Source organism: Mercenaria mercenaria, chromosome 1, assembly GCF_021730395.1.
Source record: "Mercenaria mercenaria strain notata chromosome 1, MADL_Memer_1, whole genome shotgun sequence".
Classification (NCBI taxonomy): Eukaryota; Metazoa; Mollusca; class Bivalvia; order Venerida; family Veneridae; genus Mercenaria; species Mercenaria mercenaria.
This window is the reverse complement of record NC_069361.1, coordinates 84,142,009-84,168,851: the sequence shown is the minus strand read 5'-3', so window position 1 is coordinate 84,168,851 and position 26,843 is coordinate 84,142,009. Positions and strand designations below refer to the sequence as shown.

The window sequence follows — 26,843 nt, the reverse complement described above, 5'->3', positions numbered from 1 at the left end:
GAACTAAGAAAATGAATGGTCAAATGATGAGTTTTTATTCAAAAACGAAGAAGTTATTGCGATTTTTAATTGTAACGGTGATTACGTCATTATATAAGTGACGTCATTACGAATATGACGTCATTAAAACGGTTGTCGCACACTTATTTTTGTAAAATAAATTGCCAAATATCGGAAAATGAAGTAATGACAAGATAAGTAATAGTTATAGTATGTGTGAGAGTGTGTTACTAAGATACATCAGATATGTGAAGAGAAAAATACCCCTAGCTCCGATATATCCTCGTAACACACGAGCATTACATATTATAACTGTTTTATCGCATAGTTCTATCATTTCCATTTATTTATTTTTATAGATCTATATCATTTAAATTTATTTTTATAATTATTTTTACACTTATGATTCCCTTTTTGCACCTCACTGACTGAAACCCATGGTAAGAGAAAAAGTGTTGCGATATATATCGGAACAGTCTCTTTCTTATGAAACTCCATAGAGATTTCCGTATTGATATATATCAGCACAGATTTTGTAGTAATAATGTGTTTTACTATGTATAACATGCTGCAAAGATCAAAGGAAAACTGCCGTACTATGCGATAAATAGAATAATAGGTTAGTGCCTAAGATGAAGAAAGTTTATCTGGCTCGGCTCCGGACGTTATCAGGTTCGCCTTCGGCTCACCCGATAACCTCCTCCACCTCGCCAGATAAACTTTCTCATCTACGGCACTAACCTATTATTCTCTATATCTAAATGTCCAAGTGTTGATGTTTTCGGCATTCTTGTACGATTCAATATTATTTAAAATCACACCCCGCTACAACACGAAAACATAAAAATTGTTTGTAAGTAATAGCGTCACTCAACCTACGTTAAATTCTGACATAGCGATATTTACTTTGTTACGTCAACAGTAAAATAACGTCATAACGTCAACGTTTGCAGAGCGGCACTAGCAACGATACAGACTAACAGAATACAAAACACAGAGAGAGAATGTTTCGGAATTTTTACGCAGAGCAAAATATGGCAGACCCTAGAGACAGTTGGTTTAAACCAAACCTGCTTTACAACATTCATTACAGTAAGTGTTAAGATTTTTTCTTAAGATCAAAGTCTATGATAACTATATGTCCTGTCTAAACAAAATGGCCATAACAACGGACAGTTTAGTAAAACAAAAATAATACAATTCATTCGTTGTAAACGATTGTCAGGGGGTATGATGTGGATCTATGTATATGTTAGTAATATAAAATAAATTAGATAGCTATATGTAAAATATAAGTGTATATAAACTAAAAAGGGTAATAAGTGTTTCTTGGCAGACTATATTTTTCATTTATAGTGTAGATTTGTTGAAGGATGACTGCTGCATAAAATGGTGACTGTGCATAGAAATTAACTTTCTGATTTATTTTACTATTCATTTTTGGTCAAATGGTAACATGATTGACTATCAGTCCAGAGATCTGTGGCTCAAATCCCGGCCTGGATACCACTGGATACTATATACTTCTGATATGTTCTCGAGTATCTCCCATTAGCTTTACACCGAGCATATTGAAAATCGGTCTTGTATTTGAATCTGTCTCTTACATTTATCTGCTTCTGTCCGTCGTGATCATTAACAACTACCCAGGAGTAGGAAGTAAAAATATAACTATAGTATGTTGTTATTAAATTGTTTATAGCTTTTTTACTTTCTCACACAAAAAATATATTGAAAGCTAATCTTGGGAGCTTTCATCCATCTACTATAGACTTCATCAGTCAACTGATCTTCTTTACATTGACTAGGGATTAGGATTAACACCCCCGAGGGCGTGAGTGATGTTAAAGCTGTGTCCCACAATCAGCGGTTTAATTTACCATATACAATGTGAATGACATGAAAAGTTTCAATGTAACAAGGACTACATAGGTGAAATGGAACGAAAACTGAAAGCAAGATTCATGGAACATGGACGACCTAGTTCTAGTAGTCAGGCCACATACACCAAGACAGCCCAGGTGACGCTGTCTCATTGGAATCCGTGCGAATTCTTGACCGGGAACCCTCTTGTTTTGAAAGGGGGTGGGGGTCAAGATAGGCGGTGTACATCAGAGCACACAAACCGACGCTGAACAGGAACGGGGCCATTTCCAGTTACCGAACATGTGGGACACAGCATTAACACCACTCACGCCCTCGCAGTATAAGAATGCCAGATAGGAAGTGAGATATTAAAAGAGAAAAATCTTTGAAATACGCATAATGTTTTTAAAAAGGACACAATAATTGAAAATTTAAAACCCTAGGTCAGACGTAGGTCTCTATATAATATGTTTTTAATTTGATACATCTTTTTAATTTCAGAGCCACCAAAGCCATCGACACAACCAAAGATGATGGTAGTTACAAGGGAGTTCAACCCAAGTATTTGTACTTGCGGTGAACACGGTTGTGAACCACACTATAGAATGGAGAGAGAAGTTGTTTGGTCAAATAAGGAAGCAAAAAGCAAAGAAGACAGAGCACTAAGAGAAATCGTTCAAGTTGAAAGGAATGTCACGACAAAGTTAGAGTACGACTATAGCAGTCAAAACGATGGAGAAAGCGATGATGATAGTGATAAGGCTGATGAAAATGATGAAAAATGGGGAAGTGACGCATCCTTTGACGGGAATGTAGATGGTATTCAAGATAAAGTTAATGGAATGATTGATGAAGAAGTTACAAGGCAGATCAATGGAGTTGAAGAATACATTGAAACACGAAGAGATAGTTTGCGTCAAAAAGGTGATGATGCTGAAAGCAGTAATGACAGTTTGCCCAGATTCGACGACCTTGCAAAGCTAGACAGAGCTGACATTGAAGAGCCAGATGTAAAAGAGCCTCTCGTTTATCTTGATGGAGACAATAAAGAATATGGTTCAGCTTTTGGCATCATGAGGGTGTACTGTGAAAGTGAGCTGCATACTGAATGGTTAGGTAATAAAATTTACTTTTTGTTGCTGTTGATGTCAATAATATGTAAAACGTCTTTTTGGCATCTAAACTCGTATAAAATTTGTCTTGAAAACTTATTATCATGTTTTAATTTAACATATGCAGTGTTTTATCAATGTAGCTGTCAGCATTGATATTACTTAGTTATAGTTCTGAAACTTTGATGGATACACGATATCAATCTAAATCGGATGAAACATTTTGATAAATCTAATTTATTTCATTATTTACTTACTGTTTGTCCATTTTTCTATTTCAGGAACTGAAAGACTGAGCTTCGTGGTCACTAACTGAGGAGTGCCATTTTCAATTGTTGATAATTATTGTACTATGAATAATTTAATATATATTTTATCAAGTGACATAAAGTAGTTAACGTTACATTTAAATAGTGTTTTGTTTTCTCGCAACCACGTTCAAAGACTTCTTGCCGTTTCTTGTAACCAAGAATGATTGGTATTTTTTTACATGGATAGCCATTAGATTCAGTTGTGGATAACACCACAGTAAGATTGCTATAGATATAAGCTGATATTGTTAGACATTGACTATTCTTGCCTTGAACCCACATTTGGATATTGATATGTGATCGGGCTTGCAGACAGCTTAATTAATGTTCGTAGGCAAGTTTGCAAGTATTCTTCTGGAAAAAAGGAGGGACTCATACAAATAAATTACAGAATAATTTACAATCTTTTAACAATAACCGTTACAACAAATTTTAAGAAAATGCACCTACATGTATACTTTCTAAAAGTAACCTTGATAAAAATCCACAAAAGATGAAGACATGTTTTAGTGGCTTTTAGGTTAAAGGTCACCTTGTTTGAAAGACTATAATCAAAACATTACGATACCCGTGCATATTAGTAGTAAAGTGGCACACTTATTGATGCAAGAAAATACTGAAATATTTCCAGTTATTAAATACTAGTATTTGACCTTATACAAAGAAAGCAAACGTACTGCATTACACCTGTATTTTAGATGCAATACAGTTTAATAATTAATTGGATAATATTCCATCTATGTAATTAACTAACCCGTTTCAGAACTTTCCAATTTTAAAAGACTATATATATTTACATAGAAATGTCTCATGTTCATTTATTTCGTCCTAAAGATTTTCCACAAAACAACCAGCTTTGCAAAACTATCTTCCTTTCCCAATCAATGCTTTTTGTGCCACCAATAGTTTAATTACTGTTGGCTGGGTAACATTTTCTTATATTGATATTGAATCAGGCAGTTTTTGCAATTTTAAGTGCCGTGTCGCGGCTGTAAAAAGTCTCCCCTTACTTGGATTCAGTGTTGTTATATTTTCTGGCCCATTGGGATCATAGAGTCCACTCAACATACATTGTATGTGTAATAGAGTTCCGCTTTAGCCGGTGCTAGGGGGTGTGAGAGGTGTTGCACTTTCCATTACCTTTCATGAACCGAGTCTGCTATTATTTTTCTTGGTTGCATTCTTTGCATCCAAAGGGTCTTTTTACAGATTTTTTCAACTAATTTCACTATCAAGTTAAGTATTTGTGATTTGAGTAGAATTTAAAAATTGAAGTTAGGAATAGAGTGACGTAACATACAGTGACTGAGACTGTACACTGAATGAGCATTTGTTACGAGCAAACATTATTCAACCATATAGTAGCAAAAACGTGTCAGCTTTGGACATGGCTTTATGATTTTAACTTTAGTATTGTAAATTTTCCCCATTTGGATGGGGATGTACCTCAGGCTACATCTTATGGGGTATATATTTCTCAATTAATTCGGCATGCAGATGTGCACACCACTAACACACAAAAACATACACGTGCACACACACAAAGCCAACACACGAGGACAAAACGAACAAACAAAGGAACACACACACATACACGCGCACACACACAAAAGCTACACAAGAGGACAAACGAACAAACGAAGGAACACAGTGGCGCACCGCCTTGGAACGGTCAGTGGCAAAAACACCACTGGGGAGCTTAAACCGGTTTATGGTGCGCCCCCAACTATACTTAAAAATAGAATTCAAAAAGAGTATATGACTACGTGTGTTAGAGATTCACCTGGGTGGATTACTTTTATTTACACTGTCCCATGTCTTTGGAACATGGTGGGGGTAAGAGTGAGGTTGGGTGCGCACCATAAGCCGGTTTAAGCTCCCCAGTGGTGTTTTTGCCACTGACCGTTCCAGGGCGGTGCCCCACTGTGTTCCTTTGTTTGTTCGTTTTGTCCTTGTGTGTTGACTTTGTGTGTGTGTTGTTCGTTTTGTCCTGGTGTGTGGGCTTTGGGTGTGTGTGCGTGTGTGTGTATGTGTGTGGTGCACGCGTTTGCGTGCTGGTGGGTTCGTTTTGAGGAGGCTGCGCTTTTGGTGCGTGGCATTCCCTGTTTGATATTTTTCTTTGTTTCCCATGTGGTTTTGTGGGACAACTTGTGTATGAAATGGTCTGGAACCACTGTCTTACCCTTGCATGTTCGTACGTGGCTACTTATAGGGCATGAACACTTTTTTTTTGTATCGCTTTGATTCCAGCAGGTATAAAAGTTTTGATTCCATACCTCATACTTTTACACAAAGGAACACAGTGGGACACCGCCTTGGAACGGTCAGTGGCAAAAACACCACTGGGGAGCTTAAACCGGTTTATGGTGCGCACCCAACCTCACTCTTACCCCCACCATGTTCCATAGACAGTGTAAATAAAAGTAACCCCCTCCAGGTGAATCTCTAACACACGTAATGGAAACAAAAAGGCATGGCATGTAAAACACAAAAATGCTCGTGTATAAAAATATAAAAAGCAAACCTTTAGAACCAAAAACGTATGTACTCAATGCCTTTTCAGAAGACAGAGCAACAAGAGAAACACCCTTAAGGGCCCGACAAAACAGGCCAGAAGACAGATAACAAAACAATTCAGTCCTGGTAGGATTTAAAAACTGCTTATCACAGAGTCCTCCCCCTCTTCCGTCAGACACAATCAAAGAGGGAAGCGTAGTGTCCAACTGTAAACGGGTTGAACACTAAACATGCGGTATGTCTCAAAACAGTTGGGTCGTAACCTCTTTTAATAAAACGTTTTATAATTTTACCAAATACATTTGGAAAATTACCATGACCCAAGATCTTACGAAGTTTGTAAACCACATCCCCATAAAAAACGGGGAAACAAAAATGCTCGTGTATAAATATATAAAAAGCAAACCTTAAGAACCAAAAACGTATGTACTCAATGCCTTTTCAGAAGACAGAGCAACAAGAGAAACACCCTTAAGGGCCCGACGAAACAGGCCAGAAGACAAATATCAAAACAGTTCAGTCCTGGTAGGATTTAAAAACTGCTCATCATAGAGTCCTCCCCCTCTTCCGTCAGACGCAATCAAGAGGGAAGCGTAGTTAAATCTAAAGTCACATAATTAGTAGCAGTACACTTTGAACCTATGAATTTGATGAAATTCAAATTATTGTATTCTGAATGTTCAACTCTGTTTAGTTGAAATGGAACATCCATCAATATTTCAGGTTTGTGACGTCACTAATGACACCACATTAAATGATGACGTGGAATCAAGAAGACCTCATTTCCAAACAAGCAATAATTTTATTAGTAAAAATAAATGTCACAAAATGATGATAAGCTTGGCATCGAGAAATATGCACTCGTGTTTTATGCGGATTATATTGCACCTCTAGTGCAAAATCTCAACTACAGAACTCGTGCATATAGATCTATGTCAATACAAATCTGATAATCTATTAATTAATGCACACTTGCAGAATAGTATCCTATCATGTCAGGATAAGGTCATATTCTTTCCGTTGAAAATTGTAATTTTGCAAAATTGATTAATCCCGCAGATGGCATTATTTGCCGCATAGACCCAGCACCGAGTTGCAATCATTTTGTGACTTTTTTATGTGGGGGAGGGGGGGGGGGGGGGTGTAACTTTACTGCAGCTGTCATGGCTCAACGAATATACGTACAATTGATATCACTGTTATGTTTTATTTAACAGAACTGATCATTGAACAATGTGTCGGACAGTCAAATTTTCATTCAAATCTATCAAAATTTGAGAGAGATAAAAAAAAAAACATGTTTGGAGTTGGAAAAGTTGTTGAGTATAGAAACAGGTTTTTGGTATATAAACTGTAAATGACGTTGATAGTTCTTGGAAAATGTTTTTGTTTCAAATATGATAGAAAATTATCAGGTTTTCCCGTTCTTCGATTGTTTATACCTCTATTGTAACTTGGTTTCAAAACCCATTCTGTCCATACAAAGCAGCTGTTCTAATTTTCTTATTATTAAATATATTTCATCATTTCATTATGATTAAAACTTCTAGCTAAAGTTCGAATACTAACATTAGTTAAAATATAAGTTATATGTATATATTTTAATTTCAAAATAGAAAAAGTAGAAACTTCACAGGTCGCTCAACACGACAGAAACAAAAATGTTGCAGGCTCGGTTTGATTGAGCCTGTTCATGGACGGTAGTGGAAATGCTTGCTACCGACACACTACCAACACACACACACACGCATACAAAGCAAACACACAAGGACAAAACGAACAAATAAAGGAACACAGTGGGGCACCGCCTTGGAACGGTCAGTGGCAAAAACACCAGAGATTCAGACCGTGCATCGAGTATCACATAAAGATCTCAGTCGGGTACATCGACCCATTTCATCAAGTGACTGTTCTGGTGTTCGGATAGACAATTTTTGAAGTTGTTTAACCGCTTTGCCGAGTAGTTAAATGAAATATAATCTGCTGCATGGTATTAAACATGTTTCGAACAAATGCGTTGTCAGAGGCATAGACGTTGGCTAGCTTTAGGTTGTGAGCTTTACATTGTGTGTATAAAGCGGCTGGGACAAGTTCCTGTATACTAGTTTTAACCCCTTTGTGGCAACCAGACATATTAGCGGCTCCAGCATATCCCTGACCTCTCGTGTTATTTATTTCAACTCCAGATTCACGTAGCTTTTGAACAAAAGCGCTAGCTGGATTCTCACCAGTGGTAGATTCACACTCTGAAAACCCAATAAAGTCTTCTCTAATTTCTTGCTGTTCACTGTCAAAGAAACGAATGCAGAGTGCAATCTGCTCCATGGTCACATCATCATGGTGTACGCATCAGTTGCCTCGTTAGCAATGAAGACAAAATATTTGGACTTAATGCATGGTTCTACCACAGACTTCCTAACCATATCGCCACAAATTTGAATTAATTCGTTTTGAATCGTTGGAGAAGTGTACTTTGTTCTAGGGTCACGATAAGTTAAATAGTGTCATCTAATATGCTATTAAATTTGGCTTTTTCGCGTAGGATTGCTATGAAGTTACTCGTTTCTTCTTCATGACCACGAAGCACGATGTTTTGTTTTCCACAAAGAACTTTTATCTTCAATAGCTGACAAGATGGTGCGATTCTTCATCATTAAATCTGAATAGGCAGTGGAAATAGATTGGCATATGTCCTGTTTTGGCCCTTTCTACCCCCCTACACCCCCCTTCCTCCCCCTTTTCTATATTTTGCATAAAATTGATATGTACTTGTTGGATTTTTGAAGCAACCCGTCTATAATGTTTTTTTTCCGTTACAAATTCTTTTTGTTGTGGGCCAACTTTGCTAATGCGTGGTTTTGAGGCTGTGTTTGTGGTGCTCTGTGCTTCCGAGAAATCTACCCTTACCTATTATCTTTAATTATCAAAACAAAGTTTTCCACAGCTATCAGTGAGCTTCTATGTCCATCTAAACTCTGATGTGAGGTAATCATTCGCCCTAGATTGCTCCAATCACACATTGGCTTAGTACTAAATGTCTTGCCTTTATCTTGACTTCCAAACACACAACAAGGTGCACACACCACCTTGTCATTCGACGGCGAGTAACGCAGCCATGATGTTTCTTGAACCCAGTGTGACTTCAGACGTCGATAAACAGAACCATGCCATCTGAAAATAAAACAAGAGCGCCGCCATGCGGGGCAATATACGCCCGAAGGGTTACATCAGAGGATTGGTGCAAAATTTAAAGAACTTGACTGTTGAAGCCCAAAGGACGGGAACAACAAAGAGAAGAAATTCCAAAAACAAAATCTAAGTCCTCAAAAAAATCCTTACCAGGTACAGGTATGTCAATATACACCTAAAAATTGGAGGTACAATCCATGTTGTACCACAAAAAAGGGGTCTCAGTTTTTCACTACAGCAAATAATAAAAAAGTTTGAAAATAAGCTATTTATAGTAACATAAAAGGGAAGTAATTCAAAAATTCTATTGTTAGTGAACAAAAAAGGGATCTGCCAAATAAAAACAAGAGCACTGCAATGCAGAGCAATACATGCAAAGCAAAGTCATATATGACCTTTGACCAAAAGTGTGACCCTGACCTTGAAGCGAGTCATCCGAAACATACGCTCTGCACGTCGTCTCAGTGTGGTGAACATTTGTGCCAAGTTTCTTTGAAATCCTTCAAGAGTTACAGAGCGGACACCAAACAAACTGATATGACCTTTGACCCCCAAGTGTGACCTTGACCTTGAAGTGAGACAACCAAAACATGCGCTCTGCATGTCGTCTCTGTGTGGTGAAAAAAAAACAAAGAAAAATATCAAACAGGGAATGCCACGCACCAAAAGCGCAGCCTCCTCAAAACGAACCCCAATTGTGTCAAGTTTCTTTGAAATCCTTCAAGGGGTTCAAGAGTTATAGAGCGGACACGAAATTGCTAACGGACGGACACCGGGACTATAACATAATACGTCCCTTCGGGCGTATAAAAAGATTTGATTTTTCCTGAGGATGCTCGGGATAGTGTTTATACCCAAACCTCTGTTGATGTTATAGTTGATCATGAGTATTATTATAAGAAAAACTTTTGTTTGTTTGTTTTGGGTTTAACGCCGTTTTTCAACAGTATTTCAGTCATGTAACGGCGGGCAATTAACATAACCAGTGTTCCTGGATTCTGTACCAGTACAAACCTGTTCTCCGCAAGTAACTGCCAACTTCCCCACATGTATGAATCAGATGTGGAGGACTAATGATTTCAGACACAATGTCGTTTATCAAATAGTCACGGAGAACTTACGCCCAGCCCAAGGATCGAACTCGCGACCCCGCGATCCGTAGGCCGACGCTTTACCTACTGAGCTAAGCGGACAGGCTCCACTGTCTTGAAATTACAACAAGTCTTGATGCTGGATAGTGAAATAAGGCACATTTCAGAAAGCTATCACTAGAGAGTTAATACTAAATAGAACAGTTTGTCAAGCACCTGATCTATGCTTTCATCGTAAAAAGTAGTAAAAAACAGCATCCCCATAATTTCATTGCTGTGCTGTCAGCTTTTCAAACTTCTTTACACGTTTTTGCAATCTGTTATAAAAAGAGATAAGCTATTAAGGAATGTGTGAAGACATACTGGTTGAACAGACAGTAAGATGAATACCAGAATATTGATAAAATCTGCACTTTGTCGTCTTATTGAAAAATCACTTTCCTCTTTAAAGGTCCAATACTAAGGAAAGTGAATATTTTAATTTCTTTTAAAAAGCACAGAAACTATTTCATTTTATTGGAAAATAAGAGTTGGTATGTAGAAATTCGAAATAAATCGCAGTATATGTACAAATTATTTTTCTATGAAGTATGAAGAAAGTTAAAAAGACCTGGGGGGTCATTCTGTCAATTCATTGAAATTTCAACGTAATACACATACATTTCTTTGAGTTCCAAAGACCTTCTGTAAATTTTGACCTGCCAATCTTCATTATTTAGTGTCTTGCAGAAGTCTATGCACTGGCTATGAAAAAAATTGCCAACTCACTTTCCCTTAGTAATGGACCTTTAAATTCCAACCGTACAGCTAATCTCAAAATCATAAATGGTGTTCAGTCACATTTAAGCACCATTTTAGGATGTTTTTCAGTTTTCTTATGTGCTATTAGAATAGTTTTTTAAATCTATCTCAATTGCGCAAGCTGGATAGGAAAATAACAAAAAAGAATAATCCTTCGGTAAACTGTTTGTTTTGGGTTAAACGCCGTTTTTAACAGTATTTCAGTCAAGTTACGGTGGACAGTTAATCTAACCAGTGTTCATGGTATATCAAATAAATCCAGTACGTAAACAAATTTTATTAATCACCTTTAAAACCAAAAAACATGAAAAAGTTCTAAACACAGAAAAGCTAGTGTGTGGGAGGTCGTGGGTTTGATCCCCGGACACGTCATACGAAAAAAAAAAAAAAGACAAATACCAAACAGGGAATGCCACGTACCAAAAACGCAGCCTCCCCAAAACGAAACCTACAGCACGCAGACGCGTACACCACAAACACACACACATACACGCGCACACACACAAAGCCAACACATTAGGACAAAACGAACAAACAAAGGAACACAGTGGGGCACCGCCTTGGAACGGTCAGTGGCAAAAACACCACTGGGGAGCTTAAACCGGTTTAAGAAGACATGAATGATGGTACTAGTAGCTTCCTCGCTTGGTGCTCAGCATTTAGAGGATAGTACTAGGACTGGTAATCCCGCTGTCAGTATAATGGGGATTACTTTTATTTACACTGTCCCGTGTCTTTGGAACATGGTGGGGGTAAGAGTGAGGTTGGGTGCGCACCATAAACCGGTTTCAGCAAGGGCTCACATTCTTAACTGTTATATGCCCATGAAGTTAGTTTGTAATACTGAAGTAAGCCCATTGCAAAAGGATTATACTGCAACATATACGAAATTAGCAAAAATTTGGATAAAACTGGGGCATTCCTTATTTATAGTTGAAATGGAAAACAAGGACAACGACTTTAAGAGAGTGAGAACTTACACCTACAGATGTGAAACAGGAAATGTCACTCCTGTCAAATGTCTAAATGATACATCATTTCTCACTATTTTTCTTTTTTGTCTGTTTTAGGTAAGCTAGGGACAGACTAGAAAACAGACAGAAGTATGATTCCATAACTTTTAGCAACTCTTTGTGAATATAAAAAGAATTACCATTTAATGGTTGAAGCAAAGTTTGCAAAGATTCAGTGCTGGTCTTCTCCACTTCTATTGCCCGTGTCATTTTAATTGGTAAAACATCACCTACAATAAAGCCAAACAGAAAGTATAAAAACACCAATACAAATTTTCAAATCACAATTTGATACTGTTATATATTAGAGATGGTACCTACCCAAATAAATCAAAGGCAGACAACTCTGAATTGATCAATAAACTGAAGCCAACATTAAACATTGATCAGAAGTGAAAGAAAAATCAGATAGGTCATTTTTCAAACAACTTATCAGGCAGACAAAACATGACCTACATTTGTTTTAATCCCTTTGTATTCAATATACAATATGCACGCTTTTCTCATGACTTACACTGACAGTTATTTTGTAAGTTGTAGTGAGGCCCTGATAGGTAGTTTAGAACTGCAAGAAGATTATATAGAATAATGCATACATTCCTTTGAAGAAAATTAACGACATTAAGAAACGTTATTAAGTTTTGATCTTTTAGCCATAGTTGTTTATTTATTGTTCTCAATGGTGATACATTGGTTTACACAACATTTATGTATCAAAATGTAAAATGTATATATCCAACAATGAGAAATAACAAAAAAAGTTGAATTGGTAACACAAAAATTCATTGTCGTCAAATATAATCACAATGTTTTAAGGTAGTGGTTGTAATTACTACATGTTTAGGTAGCTGTCAGGTAATGACTCTATGTAATGTATTTTAAGCAGTTCTCAATTTAAACATTCTCTGGAGGGAACTAGCACGATCATTTGCTTTCTTTGAAAAACGAATAAATGCTGAAAAAGCATATGAAGATTACTCTATTTGATGATTTTCGTTACAGATCAACTACCCTAAACAAACTAAAAGGTGTTTTATTTATTGTTGAAAACAAAGTAATCGGATAATTTCAGATTTCAACATTAATTTAAAACTTATACTGTTTACACAACTTGAAAAAAGGTTTTGGTTGGGGCCTCTCATTTATAAATATATCAACAATTATCACCTGAATTGAGTGCATTCATGAGTGGAAAATATTGATGGTATAGTAGTCGCAACTTGACCGCGATGGTTGACCTTAGGCTGATTATTCATATCGATTATTTCATTATAGAAATCAAGGGTGCTTAGGGTAGCCGTGTATATTTATATGGAATTAGTTTGATACAATGCAGTATCAAAGTATATATGCTTACATTTGATCAGTTAAAACTTTCCAATACACTAATTCATATTTACAAAAATTTATTTTTCCCTTTTCTCGTGTAGCTCGTGTTTTACGTACACTCCTTTTCAATAATAGGTTGTGCCTCATTATGTATTATAATGTAAAGGTCAACCATCGGGGTCAAGTTGCGTCCACTATAAAATGGTGTAGGGGTTTGTTTACAATATAAAATCTTTAATAACTTCTTTAAGGTACATTTTTGGTATGGTTTTGGTAAGCTTGTAATAAAGAGCATGTCATTCTCTTTCACTCAGATTTTTTTCAAGCGTTTAAGACTCTTGGCTAGTCTTGGAATTTGACTTTATTAAAAGACAAAAGGAAGTTCAGTATAGGCTCTTTCAAAATGTTGAAAGTAGAGTAAACTTACCTTATACTGTATTGAATTTATTTAGCTGTGGGAGCTTTTGATATAGACTATAATTGGGGAAGTCCTAAAATCTTTGAAAAACGGTCAATACAAGAGTTGTCCATTTTGCTTCAGATATTTTGAGAAAGTCATTTTTTAGATATCAAATATTTCTATTTTTGACATGGAGAAGAGGAATACCATAAATATATTTAGAAAATTGGTGCACTTAGCTATCATTTCACTCTGAAAAAAACCTATAAAGATGAATTTGAATTCTTTAGGTACCATCTCTACTCTTCAGACAGATGAATAATGGGTGCAATAGCTAAATTCTTTGACTAATCCGGCTACTGTTACTGTTTTTACTATTGAAAAGTTATAGCAGTAACGGCAGTCAGCACATAATGCATAAATTGATAAAAAGGGATGAATATCAAAGAGGGAATGCCACGTTCCTAAAATGCAGCCTCCCCAAATGTTAACCCAAAACTGATTTCATTTTATATCCGATAAAGACGAGCACCTAATATGACCAAATTTTCGCTCGAGTCCAGCGTTTGCAGTATATAAGCACTAAAAACAAAGAAAAATATCAAACAGGGAGTGCCACGCACCAAAAGCGCAGCCTCCTCAAAACGAACCCCCCAGCACGCAAACGCGTGCACCACACTCACACTCAAAGCTTACACATCAGGACAAAACGAACAACACACACACACACACACACTCAAAGCCAACACATAACGACAAGACAAACAATAAGCATACACACATGCGCGCACACAAAGTAAACACACAAGGACAAAACGAACAAACAAAGGAACACAGTGGGGCACCGCCTTGGAACGGTCAGTGGCAAAAACACCACTGGGGAGCTTAAACCGGTTTATGGTGCGCACCCAACCTCACTCTTACCCCCACCATGTTCCAAAGACATGGGACAGTGTAAATAAAAGTAATCCCCTCCAGGTGAATCTCTAACACACGTAATGGAAACAAAAAGGCATGGCATATAGAATACAAAAATGCTCGTGTATAAATATATAAAAAGCAAACCTTAAGAACCAAAAACATATGTACTCAATGCCTTTTCAGAAGACAGAGCAACAAGAGAAACACCCTTAAGGGCCCGACGAAACAGGCCAGAAGACAAATATCAAAACAGTTCAGTCATGTTCCAATTGCATACTGATGCTTTCTTTTGATGTATGGTGCCGGTATCTTGAAAATCAGTCTGCAATATTATATGTACTTTTTGGACATACATACCCACAATATAACGACATGGTTTAATGTATTCTGGAGCCCTTCTGAACTTTGTGACATGTATCAGTAACAAAATTCGATCCCATTTCTGACATTTGAAAAAGGCTCAAAATTACGACTACAAGCAGTTTAGACCGTTCTTCGTAGGTACATAATGTGTAATTTGCTAAAAGCGAGTTCATATTATATCTCCGACGAAGATATATGGTGACAAAAAACTTATTTTCTCGAGTCTACCAGCAATGTATCGACATGGTTCAATGCATACTCATGCCCCTCTGAATGTTGTAAATTACGACAGTAAAAAGAATTTGAGACCATTTTCTGACACCTTCAAAATGCTACTCAAAATTACGATTTAAAAAAGATGTCATCGTTCTTCGTTGGCCCATAATACGTAAATTGCTAAAGCTGATTTAGTCTTTATCTCATAAAGACTTCAACGAATACCTAAGGTGACAAAGTCTTGGCCGGAGTCTATCGGACAGCAGATTCTGAGTCCCTAAACATGTTCTGATTTCACAGTAAAGCCCCCTTTGGACGTACGCCACATGCATCCAGAAATTCCGTCGGTAATGTAATCCATACTGTTATTAACAATGATACCAGTAATATATCTACTTGGTCAAATGCACCCTCAAGCCCTCCTGAATGTAGCGAATTACAGCAGTAAAAAGGATTCTGACCCATTTTCTGATACCTGATAAATGACCAAAATAGCTATACAAACAGATTTCACCGTTCTTCGTTGACCCATAACGCATTAATTGCTAGAACTGATTTCACAACGTTCATCATAAAGTTCCCAACGATAATTAAAGGTGACTAGATCTTGGCATGAGTCCATTGTTTTTATGCGGAATACAGTCAAATATGTTCAATTTCGGGGTGAGGTCTGGTTTTGACGAATACCACCATTTATTAAAATCAATTGAACACAAAAAAAAAGAGATAGATGTAGATTATATCGCGGAATCAAATTGTTGCAGCACGCGGTAAAAGAATGATATTCACTGACACAGTTTGCTCAAGAGGTAATATAACTCTGCAATTTCCGATAAATGGACATAGTAATGTCAAGACACTGGAAAATCTAGGATCATTTGAGAAACCCTAATCCTCATTCATGACACAGACTGTAATAATATATTATCATTACAGGTTTGAAAAAGCTGACAAAGGGCGTCCAGGACCATGTACATGTACTGGAAGATATGTGTAAATATAAAACACATGAATATCCTAGCTTATTTGAAATAGCTTGTAGGATATAGATCTATGCGATTTTTGTCTCTTGAGTTACCTGATGCAAATGCTCTCATAAGGCAGTTATGATACGGTCTGCTGACATGTCAAACAAAAGTTTAATAAGTATTTGGTGAATACTTTGACGAAACGTTGATATAACATGCTGCGGAATGACTTCAGCAGATCAAAGAGGGCATTTAGTTGCATCAATAAACTGATCTAAATTGTGATCATTGATTACGTATAGTGTTGACATTTATACTTCTATTAAATAATAAAAATTGTCATCAGCTGCTGTTGTCCTTGATCAGTTTTAAACTTTTGTTAATCATGCAGCCACATTTTGACACTGTAATGATTTGGTTTTGATTAAAAGTACTGTTAGCCAGTAGCATAGTGACATATGTTCTAAAGTCCTTGCTTTAAATAGTGCACTTTTTAGCTACATAACACGAGAAAGAAACATCTTAATCAAGCACAACTCCTACATATTAGTAAATACTAGAAAATAGTGTAACATCGGATGTTACATACCCTCTACTTATTTCTGCCTTATACATTTTATTAATCTGTCAAAAAAGGCCGTTGCTTCACAAACTTACTTTGGTGTACATTTCGACAAATTAAAGATACCACGTTTTGAATCTATGACCAATGTGCCCACCTCCAAAGCCAATATCTAAGGTTTTAATTGTCAAGAATTCAAACATCAAACATTGGTGACGTCGCTTAAGGTCAGATCTTACTTGAGATAATATTTTATTGTTCTGGTTTTTTTTGGGTCTGTACTTTTGATCTATGGATACTTAAATTTGTTTGAGTAGAAAGAGTTATTTTTGTCTTTAAACGCTAAGAGAAATGTATCCACCAAAATAGATCCTCCTTTACGATTTGAACCAAGATTTACTGCGTTCTTTGACAAGTATTTACCACTGAAGAATATATTTTTGTAACATCGAAGGCGTAATTAGGATTAACATTAGAAAATTTCAAGTTTCGGAAATTTCAAACATTAATAAAATCTTGTAAAATGGCTTGCTTATGTCTACGCGTAATCTAATAAAAAATGCAACACAAAGCATAAAAATTTAGTTATAGTTACACAAAAATCGTTTTCAAGTTACTATAGGTATAAAAATGGCATGAAGTGTAAAATACAATCGAACTTCCGACTTCAAAGTTCTTCCATCACTAAATTTAGTGGGTTTTTTTTTCAAGAATCGTTTATCATAAGCTTCTGACTCATGGCAAACAAGTTAATGATGAAGGGCTCCCTGGAAACGAAATTCGAAGATGAAAGCAAAATGGTAGGTGTTTAAATACTAAATGGAAGAAATCCTCGATATTCTACAGGCATCAATATAATCGCAAATGCAAGATATTTGATATGCTATCATTATTATTTGAAATTTCCGAACAATGGGGCCATTTTCTTAACTCAATCCTGCATACCTCTTTGGGAAAAAATGATCACTATATTTATCTGACCTTGCAGGGGTAGTAGCTGCAAACTCGGCAACCAAAGACGGACAGGGATGTTAGTAGAAGCGAAACTGCTGGGATGAGTTTGACCAACCCTCGGCGGTTTCATACTACTTTTATTTTCTGTGTACAAAAAAGAAAACAAAAAGAAAAACTGAAAAAATACTACTTTGGTTCAGCACTACATGTTTTACACTAAAATTTGTAGACATGCTAATATGCAGAGGATAACAAACTGATTAATGCAACCTGTTTGAAACGATTTCAATGTAAATTGTGCCTAAAATACAATATTTCATATATGTTTCATATCCTAATGCAGAGCAAGGCCTTTGTTGAAAGCTAATGGAACATGTAAAATGCAACAAAACCCTTTGACACCTTGATGGTCACCAATGCCTTCATAATTGCCAACATTACTTATGGGCATGAGCAAGCTTCGAGATCAGACTATGTACACTATACAATGAACTGACGCCAGGACTCGGCAAGCCGACACACTAACAGATATGATCGCCCTCTGCTTCGGTAAAGCTGTAACCAAAGCTTCCTGGAGAAGGTCGACCACTGTGGTATCAGGAATATCACGGATATCATGAATTCATTCAAACAGCAGAATTTTGTAAGGCGGTTTCAGAAAAAGTATTCATGATAAGCGGCGTTTCATAGGGCTACTTCCCCGTGAACTCCATTGAAATGTGTCAGTGGTCTCGCAGAGAACATCATCTCTAGCACCAGACTGTGAAATCAAAATAGAGACATTCAACTTGTACTTCAAGAAAACTTGAATTCACTTTTCACGTAAGCAAAAAAATTGGGTACATTACAGAATTTTCTTCATCCACAAAAATGCAATATTTTACACAATAAAAATCGAAGGCCTTCAATACAAGAATGTATCTGAGGCTCCATCTTTAGCATCCTTTATGGGAGTTAACTGTCTAGGTCTTCTAACAGGGTTTGTTCTCTCAAACCACTACATTGTACACGGAAGGACCTAATCTAGGCTGATGGTAGTCAAGCTAGGCCGTTTGTAGCTGTATACTAATGATTAACTGACCGTGACAGATCAATAAGAATACATATACAAAGTAAAAACATATAGACAAGAGGACAAAACAGTTTCTGTCTAAATTTGAAACATAAAGCATCCCCGATGACCCATTAATTTAACTTAAACTTTATATGGCTGATTTCTGCCATTTCGTTCTGTCATATTGAATAGCCAGAAATACACATTAGCGTGCCAGTTTGACAAATACATGTACTTTTATGTTGAATGGGCGCACTAATTTGCCATACTGATGAAAGAACGACAAATTTGCGCGCCGATTTTGCAAACACATTGTTTGTCGTATTGTTGCATTTATTTGTCGTTCTGACAAGTTTGCCACATTTAAACTCGCCAATAAGACAGAACGATAGTTCTGTCATTCTGGCGTGGTGGTGCGTTTGAAGCGCACCTACTCGCCAGAATGACAAATAAGTGCGCCGATAAAGCAATGTATTTGTTGCATTGGCGCACTAATTTATTTTTTCTGGCAGATAGGCGACCTTTGAACGCGCCAACACGTCAACATGCCCAAACGACAAATTAGCCTGGCGATAGGACAAGTACGGTATTTTTCGTATTGTCGTTTTTGCGTGTTGGTGCTCTTCGAATGCGCCAACATGCCAGAACGAAATGGCAGAAATTAGCCACCATAAAAAACAGATGTCGAATATAATGCCGTTATCTCGATATAAATAATTGCATTTTTAAGTGCATGTTTTATATTGATCTAAGGGGGATTTTATGATTAAAACTAACCAATAGAAGAATTATCATTGCAAGGTATGCCATAAACGTTATTGGATTGTTTTTGAAACGTGACAGTGCATGCATTTTAACCAGTACTTTTGACGAAATATTCACGTGTTTGGAATTTGGATGATTAAACATAAACTGCTTGCATTAAACATATGAAATATTTTCACAAGGTATGTCCCAAAAGTTATTGAAGTATTATTGAAAAAAAAAGAAGAAAACTTTGACAAATATCAAATATTTCTGACAGATATCTACATCTGGCTCCCTCCCTTTTCTATTTTGAAATGCTGAATATATCTCCTCATTGTCCTTATCATATAAATAATGCAGCAATCCTATTTCAATATACTAGTAAGCTGATACTTTGATCAATCATTAACGCATTCGTACAACTTAAATAAGAAAGGTGAAGGTCTTTTTAAAATTATATCGGTTTGTCAAATCATTGCAAGCGAAATACTTGTATATATCTATGTATTGTTCGATCTTTTGGGACGTACCTCGTGTATTATTTGACACTCCTTTACTTTTTTTGCACGTAATTATATTGAAGTTTAGATCAAGAGAATGTAGACTGTAAGTTTACTAGGTATTGTAGTGACAAAAGTTAAGACTGGAAATGAAACAGCAAATTTGTTTTAAGACTTGGCAACAAAACCTATAAATACAAAAGGAGCAGATACGGATAAGGATTTTAAATTAAAAAGCCGAGGACAATATGACTGAACAAAATAACAAGCTTGAGTTATATCTTAATGACACGTTTAAAAAGGAGTGTGAATATGAAATTGAAAAAGATGAAGTCGAATTCATACAAAATGGAATAGAAACACTTGTGCACAAGATTGCGAATAATGTCTTAGAAAATGACTCTTTACAGGCACACATGAAAAGAACATTTGAGACTTATTTCAAAGGAAAACTGACAAGAAGTCCAGTGAACATTTTTGGAGCCGGAAGTTTTTATGAAGGAACCAAAAATAAATTTCCGAATGAATTTGATTTTATTCTAGTCTTGTACTGCTGTGAAGGTTCACCTCAACAGTTCAAACAATATCTGCTAGAAGCAAGTGTCTTTAATACAGTTACTGACATTTTTACAAATATCGTAAAGGAAGTATCAGAAAAAGATAAGGATGCTTTAAAATATATTGCTCCTGGTGATCGCCACGGAAGACGGAAAATATATTTTGAAAAACATTTGAGTTCCCATGGCCCTGCTACATGGTTGAGATTTATCTATGAAAATGAATCAAACAGAAAAAAAGAGATAGATGTAGACTATGTCGCGGCCTTAAAAATAGAAGACAAGAAAGTGTTGGAGCAAGCAGTGAAAGAATCATGTTCACTGGCCCAGTTTGCTCAAGAGGTGTTGTCGGTCGGTAGCTGCTTTTGTATTGGAGCAAATTACTCATTTACTCCAACTGAGGTGCATATCATGCGAGACGTATTGTCCGATAGGCATAGAAAAATCTATAGACTCCTAAAGTATTTGATAAATGGACATGGTGACGTTGAGAAACTGGAAAATCTAGGAACATTTGAAAGACCTTATTCCTCGTTCATGATAAAGACTATGATGATCTATCACCATTACAAGTGTGACAAAGCCGACAAAGATCATCTCGGACCATGCATATTGGAAGTACTGGAAGATATGTGTAAATATAGAACCACTTCAGAGTATCCAAGCTTATTTAAAATAGACTATAGGACAAAGCTTCGATGTGATTTATGTCTTTTGAGTTCTCTGCAATCTTTGGCAGAGAGTTTAAGATCGATGCAAGGGCTCTCAGGAGGCGGTTACGACTATGAGAAAGACAGAATCAGAGGGTCTGTATCAAAAAGATATGTCGATCATATGGCAGAAAAGTCAAAAAAAAAAACGAATAAGCACTTTGTGAATACTTAGACGAAATGCAGATATGATAGTCTCGTATTGAAGATATGGAGTGACTTGAATAGTCCAAAGAAGGCGTTTAGTTACATCTATAAACTGATTTCAAATGTGACGTTTGACCGAGTATTAGTGTTTAACAGAAACGCCTAACATTTGTTAAATTATCAAACATGTGTGATAAACTGATGTACGTTGTTCCTGGTCCGTACCTAACATTTTTAATCAATACCACAGATTCATTCATCGGCATTTTAAATGTGGATAATTGTTACAGTTATGTCATCAGGATCAGAAAATTAAAACAATCGGGACGATATCGATATTTTCAACATCTAGATAGAACAGCCAATAGACATTATAATTCGCCATTCGAATAGGATAAAATCAGTTATTTTATTCGAAATATCGTTAAAATAAAAACAAATCATACAGTCGTGTCGATTCAGTTCTGATCTTTTTAATTTTTGAAAACATTTTTATTTTGACCGTCAGAAAAATAAGTTTTAGGTATAAGTTAATACACTTCTTGAAAATTTGGTGACCGATTTTGAAAGGTTTTTTTTTTCAAACCACGCCATTTTGTTCATGTGTTTTATGAATGAAGTCGAATCACGCGTGCAATTTCGTTTAAAGGGCCACTCTATTACTGCACCGATGTTGTTTATAAAGAATATACGTTTTCTTCTTTTAATTGAATAATACATATTAGGACTGATTACTGAACGCCAAGAACGGAGGGTATGTGTCCGGTTACCGCACGCGTAGACATTTCCTATTTATTATAAGGAAAAGAAGATCATCCATTCGGACAACCTCATATTTACTCAACGTTTTTGAATCAATGTTTTGAAATACTATCGTAGAATTATCGCATAAAATTTCTCGAAAATTGAAAAAAATAAAGTTCTACCTTTTCACTAGAGTAGCTGACAGATTGCCTAAAGACGTGCATATAAATGAGCTACCGATGTTGACAAATCTATGTGGATCCTAAAGACGTGCATATAAATGAGCTACCGACGAGTGTTGACAAATCTATGTGGATATCGAGAACTTACGTTTTCCGATAAGATAGAATAGCAGATAAACTGACGGCTCAAAAAATATTGTTACTTATTTATATATTGGTTTTGAATCTCGATTGTATAGCTATAAGAGACATCTTACTTAAGGGGACGCATACTTTGAAATTAGAAAAACGTGGGTGGGGTATGATAAAATTTACCTGCAAAAAAGTACAAGGTTTTGGTACATGAAATGGATATTGTTTCAACTGTTATAAGTACATAAAGGATTGCTCACTAAAATAAAAATGAGAAAACTGAAACAAGAAAGTTATTGTTGAATTACATAAGACTTATTGTGTACATTCAAAGTCAACAATTAAGACTTTTTGGTGCGAAAATAATAGTGCTTCACCTTGTCCAAACATTTATCAATGTCCTACAGATTCTAATTTAAAGAAAGAATGTGAAATATGGTCACTGTCTTGCTTTTCATTTGGCATATGTAAGCTAAAACACATTATTTAGTTTGTTTACAAAGTAGTGCATAAGAAAAAATACGGTGGTCAAGGAATGCCACATTCCAAAACTAAAAGAGTATATTCCCCTTAATACATTAAACATTTATCGTTACAGAAGTCTAGTGGCTTAAAATAAGGGCCTAGAAATGTTGCCATTATTAATTTTTAACTTGGTATTCATGAACTACAATGCACTTAAATATCAAAACACATTCAACAAACTTTTGAAAATGTATTGTCTTAAAAATCCCTAAAATAAGGTATGAAATTTGGTTGAGAGGTCCAATCAATGTGTATATGTGCAAAAGTAACATTCTAATCTTGTTCACAAAAGTTACTAATACACAGCAGGCATGTCAATGATCAAAACTGGACGAATATACAGTTATCCTCACTTTAATGTCATTTATAATTTGTCCTTGAATTCTCCACCATACTTTTCATAACTCTGTTTGCACGAGTTGCACGAGAATGCTGTCATTCACGTAAAAAATGGGGTCAAATAAGTTGTAAATGCAATATCATCTAAACGTAATTAATGGATTATGCAGTTCAAGATAAACTTTATCTCATAACGTAACGAACATGTATAATGTTGTAACAACAACTTTACTTACACTGATTTAAGTAGCAGTCGGTTTATAAGTGACTTTATTGATTCATTTTGTGTTTGTTATTGTTGTCAAAAAGTATAACGGAAGTGCCTCACAACTGAAGCGGAAACCAGTTTGATGCGCAAAGTAGTCCAATGTAAGTAATATTTTTTGACAAATGTCCACAGAAATTAATAATTTTCTAATATTAAAGACGAATATCTGAATAGGATTCATTATTTGATAAGAAATTATAATCATCGACATGTTTTTTTTAAAAATCGTACACGTGCTGACACCTAAGTTGTCTCCCGTTGTTTAATAGAGTTACCTTTCGTCCGGCGCAGTAATACATTTGCAGTGAATCGCCGAGAAGTCGTGGGAAAATTAAAAACCATGTAAATAAACTAAAATTAACCACCTTTTCAAGATGAATTTCAAGTGATCGCCATTATGCATTTAACCCGCCTGACCTGTGTAGCATCTTAGATATCTGTTCTAAGGTATTCATTGTGTAGAATGTCATGTTATGCCCTTGCAGTGCTAATCCCACTCTGATTTTTTTTGTTTACATTTTTATCAATGAGAAATATGGCGTCCATCCCGAGCTGAAATGATGTGGCGTTAAATTTTTACATGTTTAAGCAAACCTGGTGTGTTAGAAAGAAAATCTCATCCCTTCAACATTATTAGGAACACTGTTATTGTAAAAAAACCTGTTATTTCCTTATACAAAAGCTTAATATTTTGTGTTGAATGTACTTTCACAAAGACCTCTGTTTTCCTATTACATTCACAGTACCACATCCTTATCCACAAAATACTGAATATTACAGGTGTCTATCAGTATTATATCAGTTTAGGAATATGCTTTTTATTTTCCCACCATCGATTTCTTGAATATGCACCCCTTGTACTTGCGGCTTGTGAGGAATCTTAAAAATGTTTGATTGAATAATTCGTTTATGAGGGCCACCGTGCCCGAGTGGTTAAGACCGCTGACTTCAAATAACTTGCCTTTACCAATGTGGGTTCGAGCCTCACTCGGGGCGTTGAATTCTTCATGTGAGGAAGCCGTCCAGGTGTCCGCCCGTGTTGAAATAATGCACGTAGGGGCACCTGATGTCTTCCTGTACCATCAAAGCTGGAAAGTCGCCATATGGCCCCTCAGCGTGACTTTAAACCTAAAAAAAGAAATGTTCGTGTATGTTTTCAACATTAAGAGAAATGTATCCCACAAATTACATCATCTTTGAGGATTTAAACGAAATTATTGCGTTCCCTGACCCGTACTTTATTCACCCCAAAATAATACTATAATAATGTAAGGTTTTTGTAACAGTAACAAATTTTAGAAAATTTAACACTATGCTTCTATAGCAATATGAATGCAACTGAAAAACATTGCAAATTAAGGCAAAAACAACAGAAGAAAATGTTAATAGACACATGTTTTGAATAAACTTTTACAGTTTCCTCCTACTTTGCTTATCAGGGCACAAACAGAAAACTGCGAAATAACCAGCTGGATTATAAAAATAGCGCTACATGTTTCACACTCAAGTTTAAAAACATGATAGATGATAGCGGATGTTATGTAATCTGTTTATATTGATTAAAATGCTATTTGTGACTAAGATACACTAGCTTTATAATTCTTTGATATCCAAATGTAGAACAAAGTGTTTGATGTGAGCTACGGAAGCATGTAATATGCAGTTGTATTCTTAAACACCTTGCTGGTCACTTAGTCCTCCATGATTGCCAACACGGCTCCAGGACTCGAAGAAGTTGTGAGACCGAACTACAAACGCTATGCTATGACTTGGCGTTCCCCTCAAAAACGGACACAGACTGACGATATTATTATCTTCGACTTCAGCAAAGCTGTTGACTGTGGCCCCCACCAACGCTAAATAAGGTTTACCACTATGATTCTACATGGATTGATTCATTTCTGAACGGAAGGATAGAGCATGAACTTGTAAGAGAGGCAGGTTTCAGAGATAGTATACGTTGTATGCGGCGTTTCACAAGCTCGCTCCTCGGGTCTTAATTCCTGTTGATATTAAAATTTTGTCAATGATATAGAGAACGTCCTGTCTAGCACCAGACTGTATGCAGCATTTATCGACTGTTTGCAGCATTTATCGCTTATTCAAAAACAGAGACAGATCAACTTGTGCTCTTCTAGAAGACTGGAATTCCCTGTTAACGTGGGAACAACATTGGGGTACAGTATAGATGAATAGGTGAACGTCTCTCTGAGGAAAAGACTACAGCGTTTTTAGGTGTAGACAATCAACCGAATCTGGCCTGGAAACAGCACGTTAACAGACTTACAAAGAAATAATGAAAGCAAACAGCATGATAGACTATTTGCGATGAAATCGCCAAAAAGTAATCGAGAAGACAAACTTGAAGAACTGCTATGCTGTATGTGACACTTACCAGAAATACCTCGTACATTATGTAGAAATGGTAAAATGTAAAGTAACAGGTTCTGTTTAACCTTTAAAAACGAAACATATCCCTTTAAATGCATTTTAACAAACATGAGAAGGTTTTAAATACGTAGACGGCAGTTGATATGAAAAATACTGTACTGACTCGTGTACAGATTTTAAAAAAATGTCTAGTGACGTTCATGTGAAACATCCACGTAAAGTCCATCTTTTGAAGTGTTAAAAGTGCGAAAATTTATTGTCTATTTTTCTGGGGAATCGATCAACACTTGCAAATAGAAGTGATTTAATGTAGATTGATTATGTTACCATGTAAACTCAGGTGCATATTTTTTCTACTAAACACTTTTACAGTCGGCAGGTTGGTCAAGGTTACATTTGTTAGTGTATTATCAAATGGTTTACGTTTACGACACATGCTCTTTTGATATGATTATAACTGCTTCGGTAGCATATTACGCCTAGAAGTACAGCATCCGCTTTGAATGCGGGAGGTCGAGGTTTCGCCCCCGGGCCACGTCACACTGGATGTAAAAATAGTACCAGTAGCTTCACTTGGTGCTCGAAATTAACAAGATAGTGACAGGATGGGGTACCATGTCTCGTGTCTACGGCATGATCAGTAAGGCAGCACTATAACTTGGGCTTACGCTCACTGCTTCAAGGAGACACCCTGTTTAATAAATATTACTTAAAAATTGTTTAAAAAGACCCTAAACCGGAACACACGTATATAAATGGAAGTGATTTAGATAACTTATCTCAAACATTTAATTCATGCTTTCATACTTGATTACGTCAATCTGCTTGCAAATGGTATCTTTTGAATGAACCGTATTAGTGGTAACTATACTCAACCAGAACATTATTTTGATTAAAGTTCTTCACCTAATTATGCCCCCACCCCCCGCAGATG

At 36.2% G+C, this 26,843-nt stretch overlaps 1 protein-coding gene across 1 annotated transcript; it reads left to right on the top strand.

Moving 5' to 3' along the window:
- The first annotated feature begins 891 nt into the window (after nucleotides 1-891).
- Nucleotides 892-3,482, top strand: LOC123545422 (uncharacterized). Its single transcript, XM_045331742.2, has 3 exons — nucleotides 892-1,092; nucleotides 2,368-2,982; nucleotides 3,260-3,482. Exons 1-3 carry the CDS (start codon nucleotides 1,005-1,007, stop codon nucleotides 3,292-3,294), a joined length of 738 nt encoding a protein of 245 aa, XP_045187677.2. The 5' UTR covers nucleotides 892-1,004; the 3' UTR covers nucleotides 3,295-3,482.
- The last annotated feature ends 23,361 nt before the right edge of the window (nucleotides 3,483-26,843 follow it).

Coding starts and splice junctions, on each gene's coding strand:
- LOC123545422 (XM_045331742.2), top strand. CDS start 1,005: ATGTTTCGGAATTTTTACGCAGAGCAAAATATGGCAGACCCTAGAGAC. Junction 1,093..2,367: donor GCTTTACAACATTCATTACA/GTAAGTGTTAAG, acceptor TTTTAATTTCAG/AGCCACCAAAGCCATCGACA. Junction 2,983..3,259: donor GCTGCATACTGAATGGTTAG/GTAATAAAATTT, acceptor TTTCTATTTCAG/GAACTGAAAGACTGAGCTTC.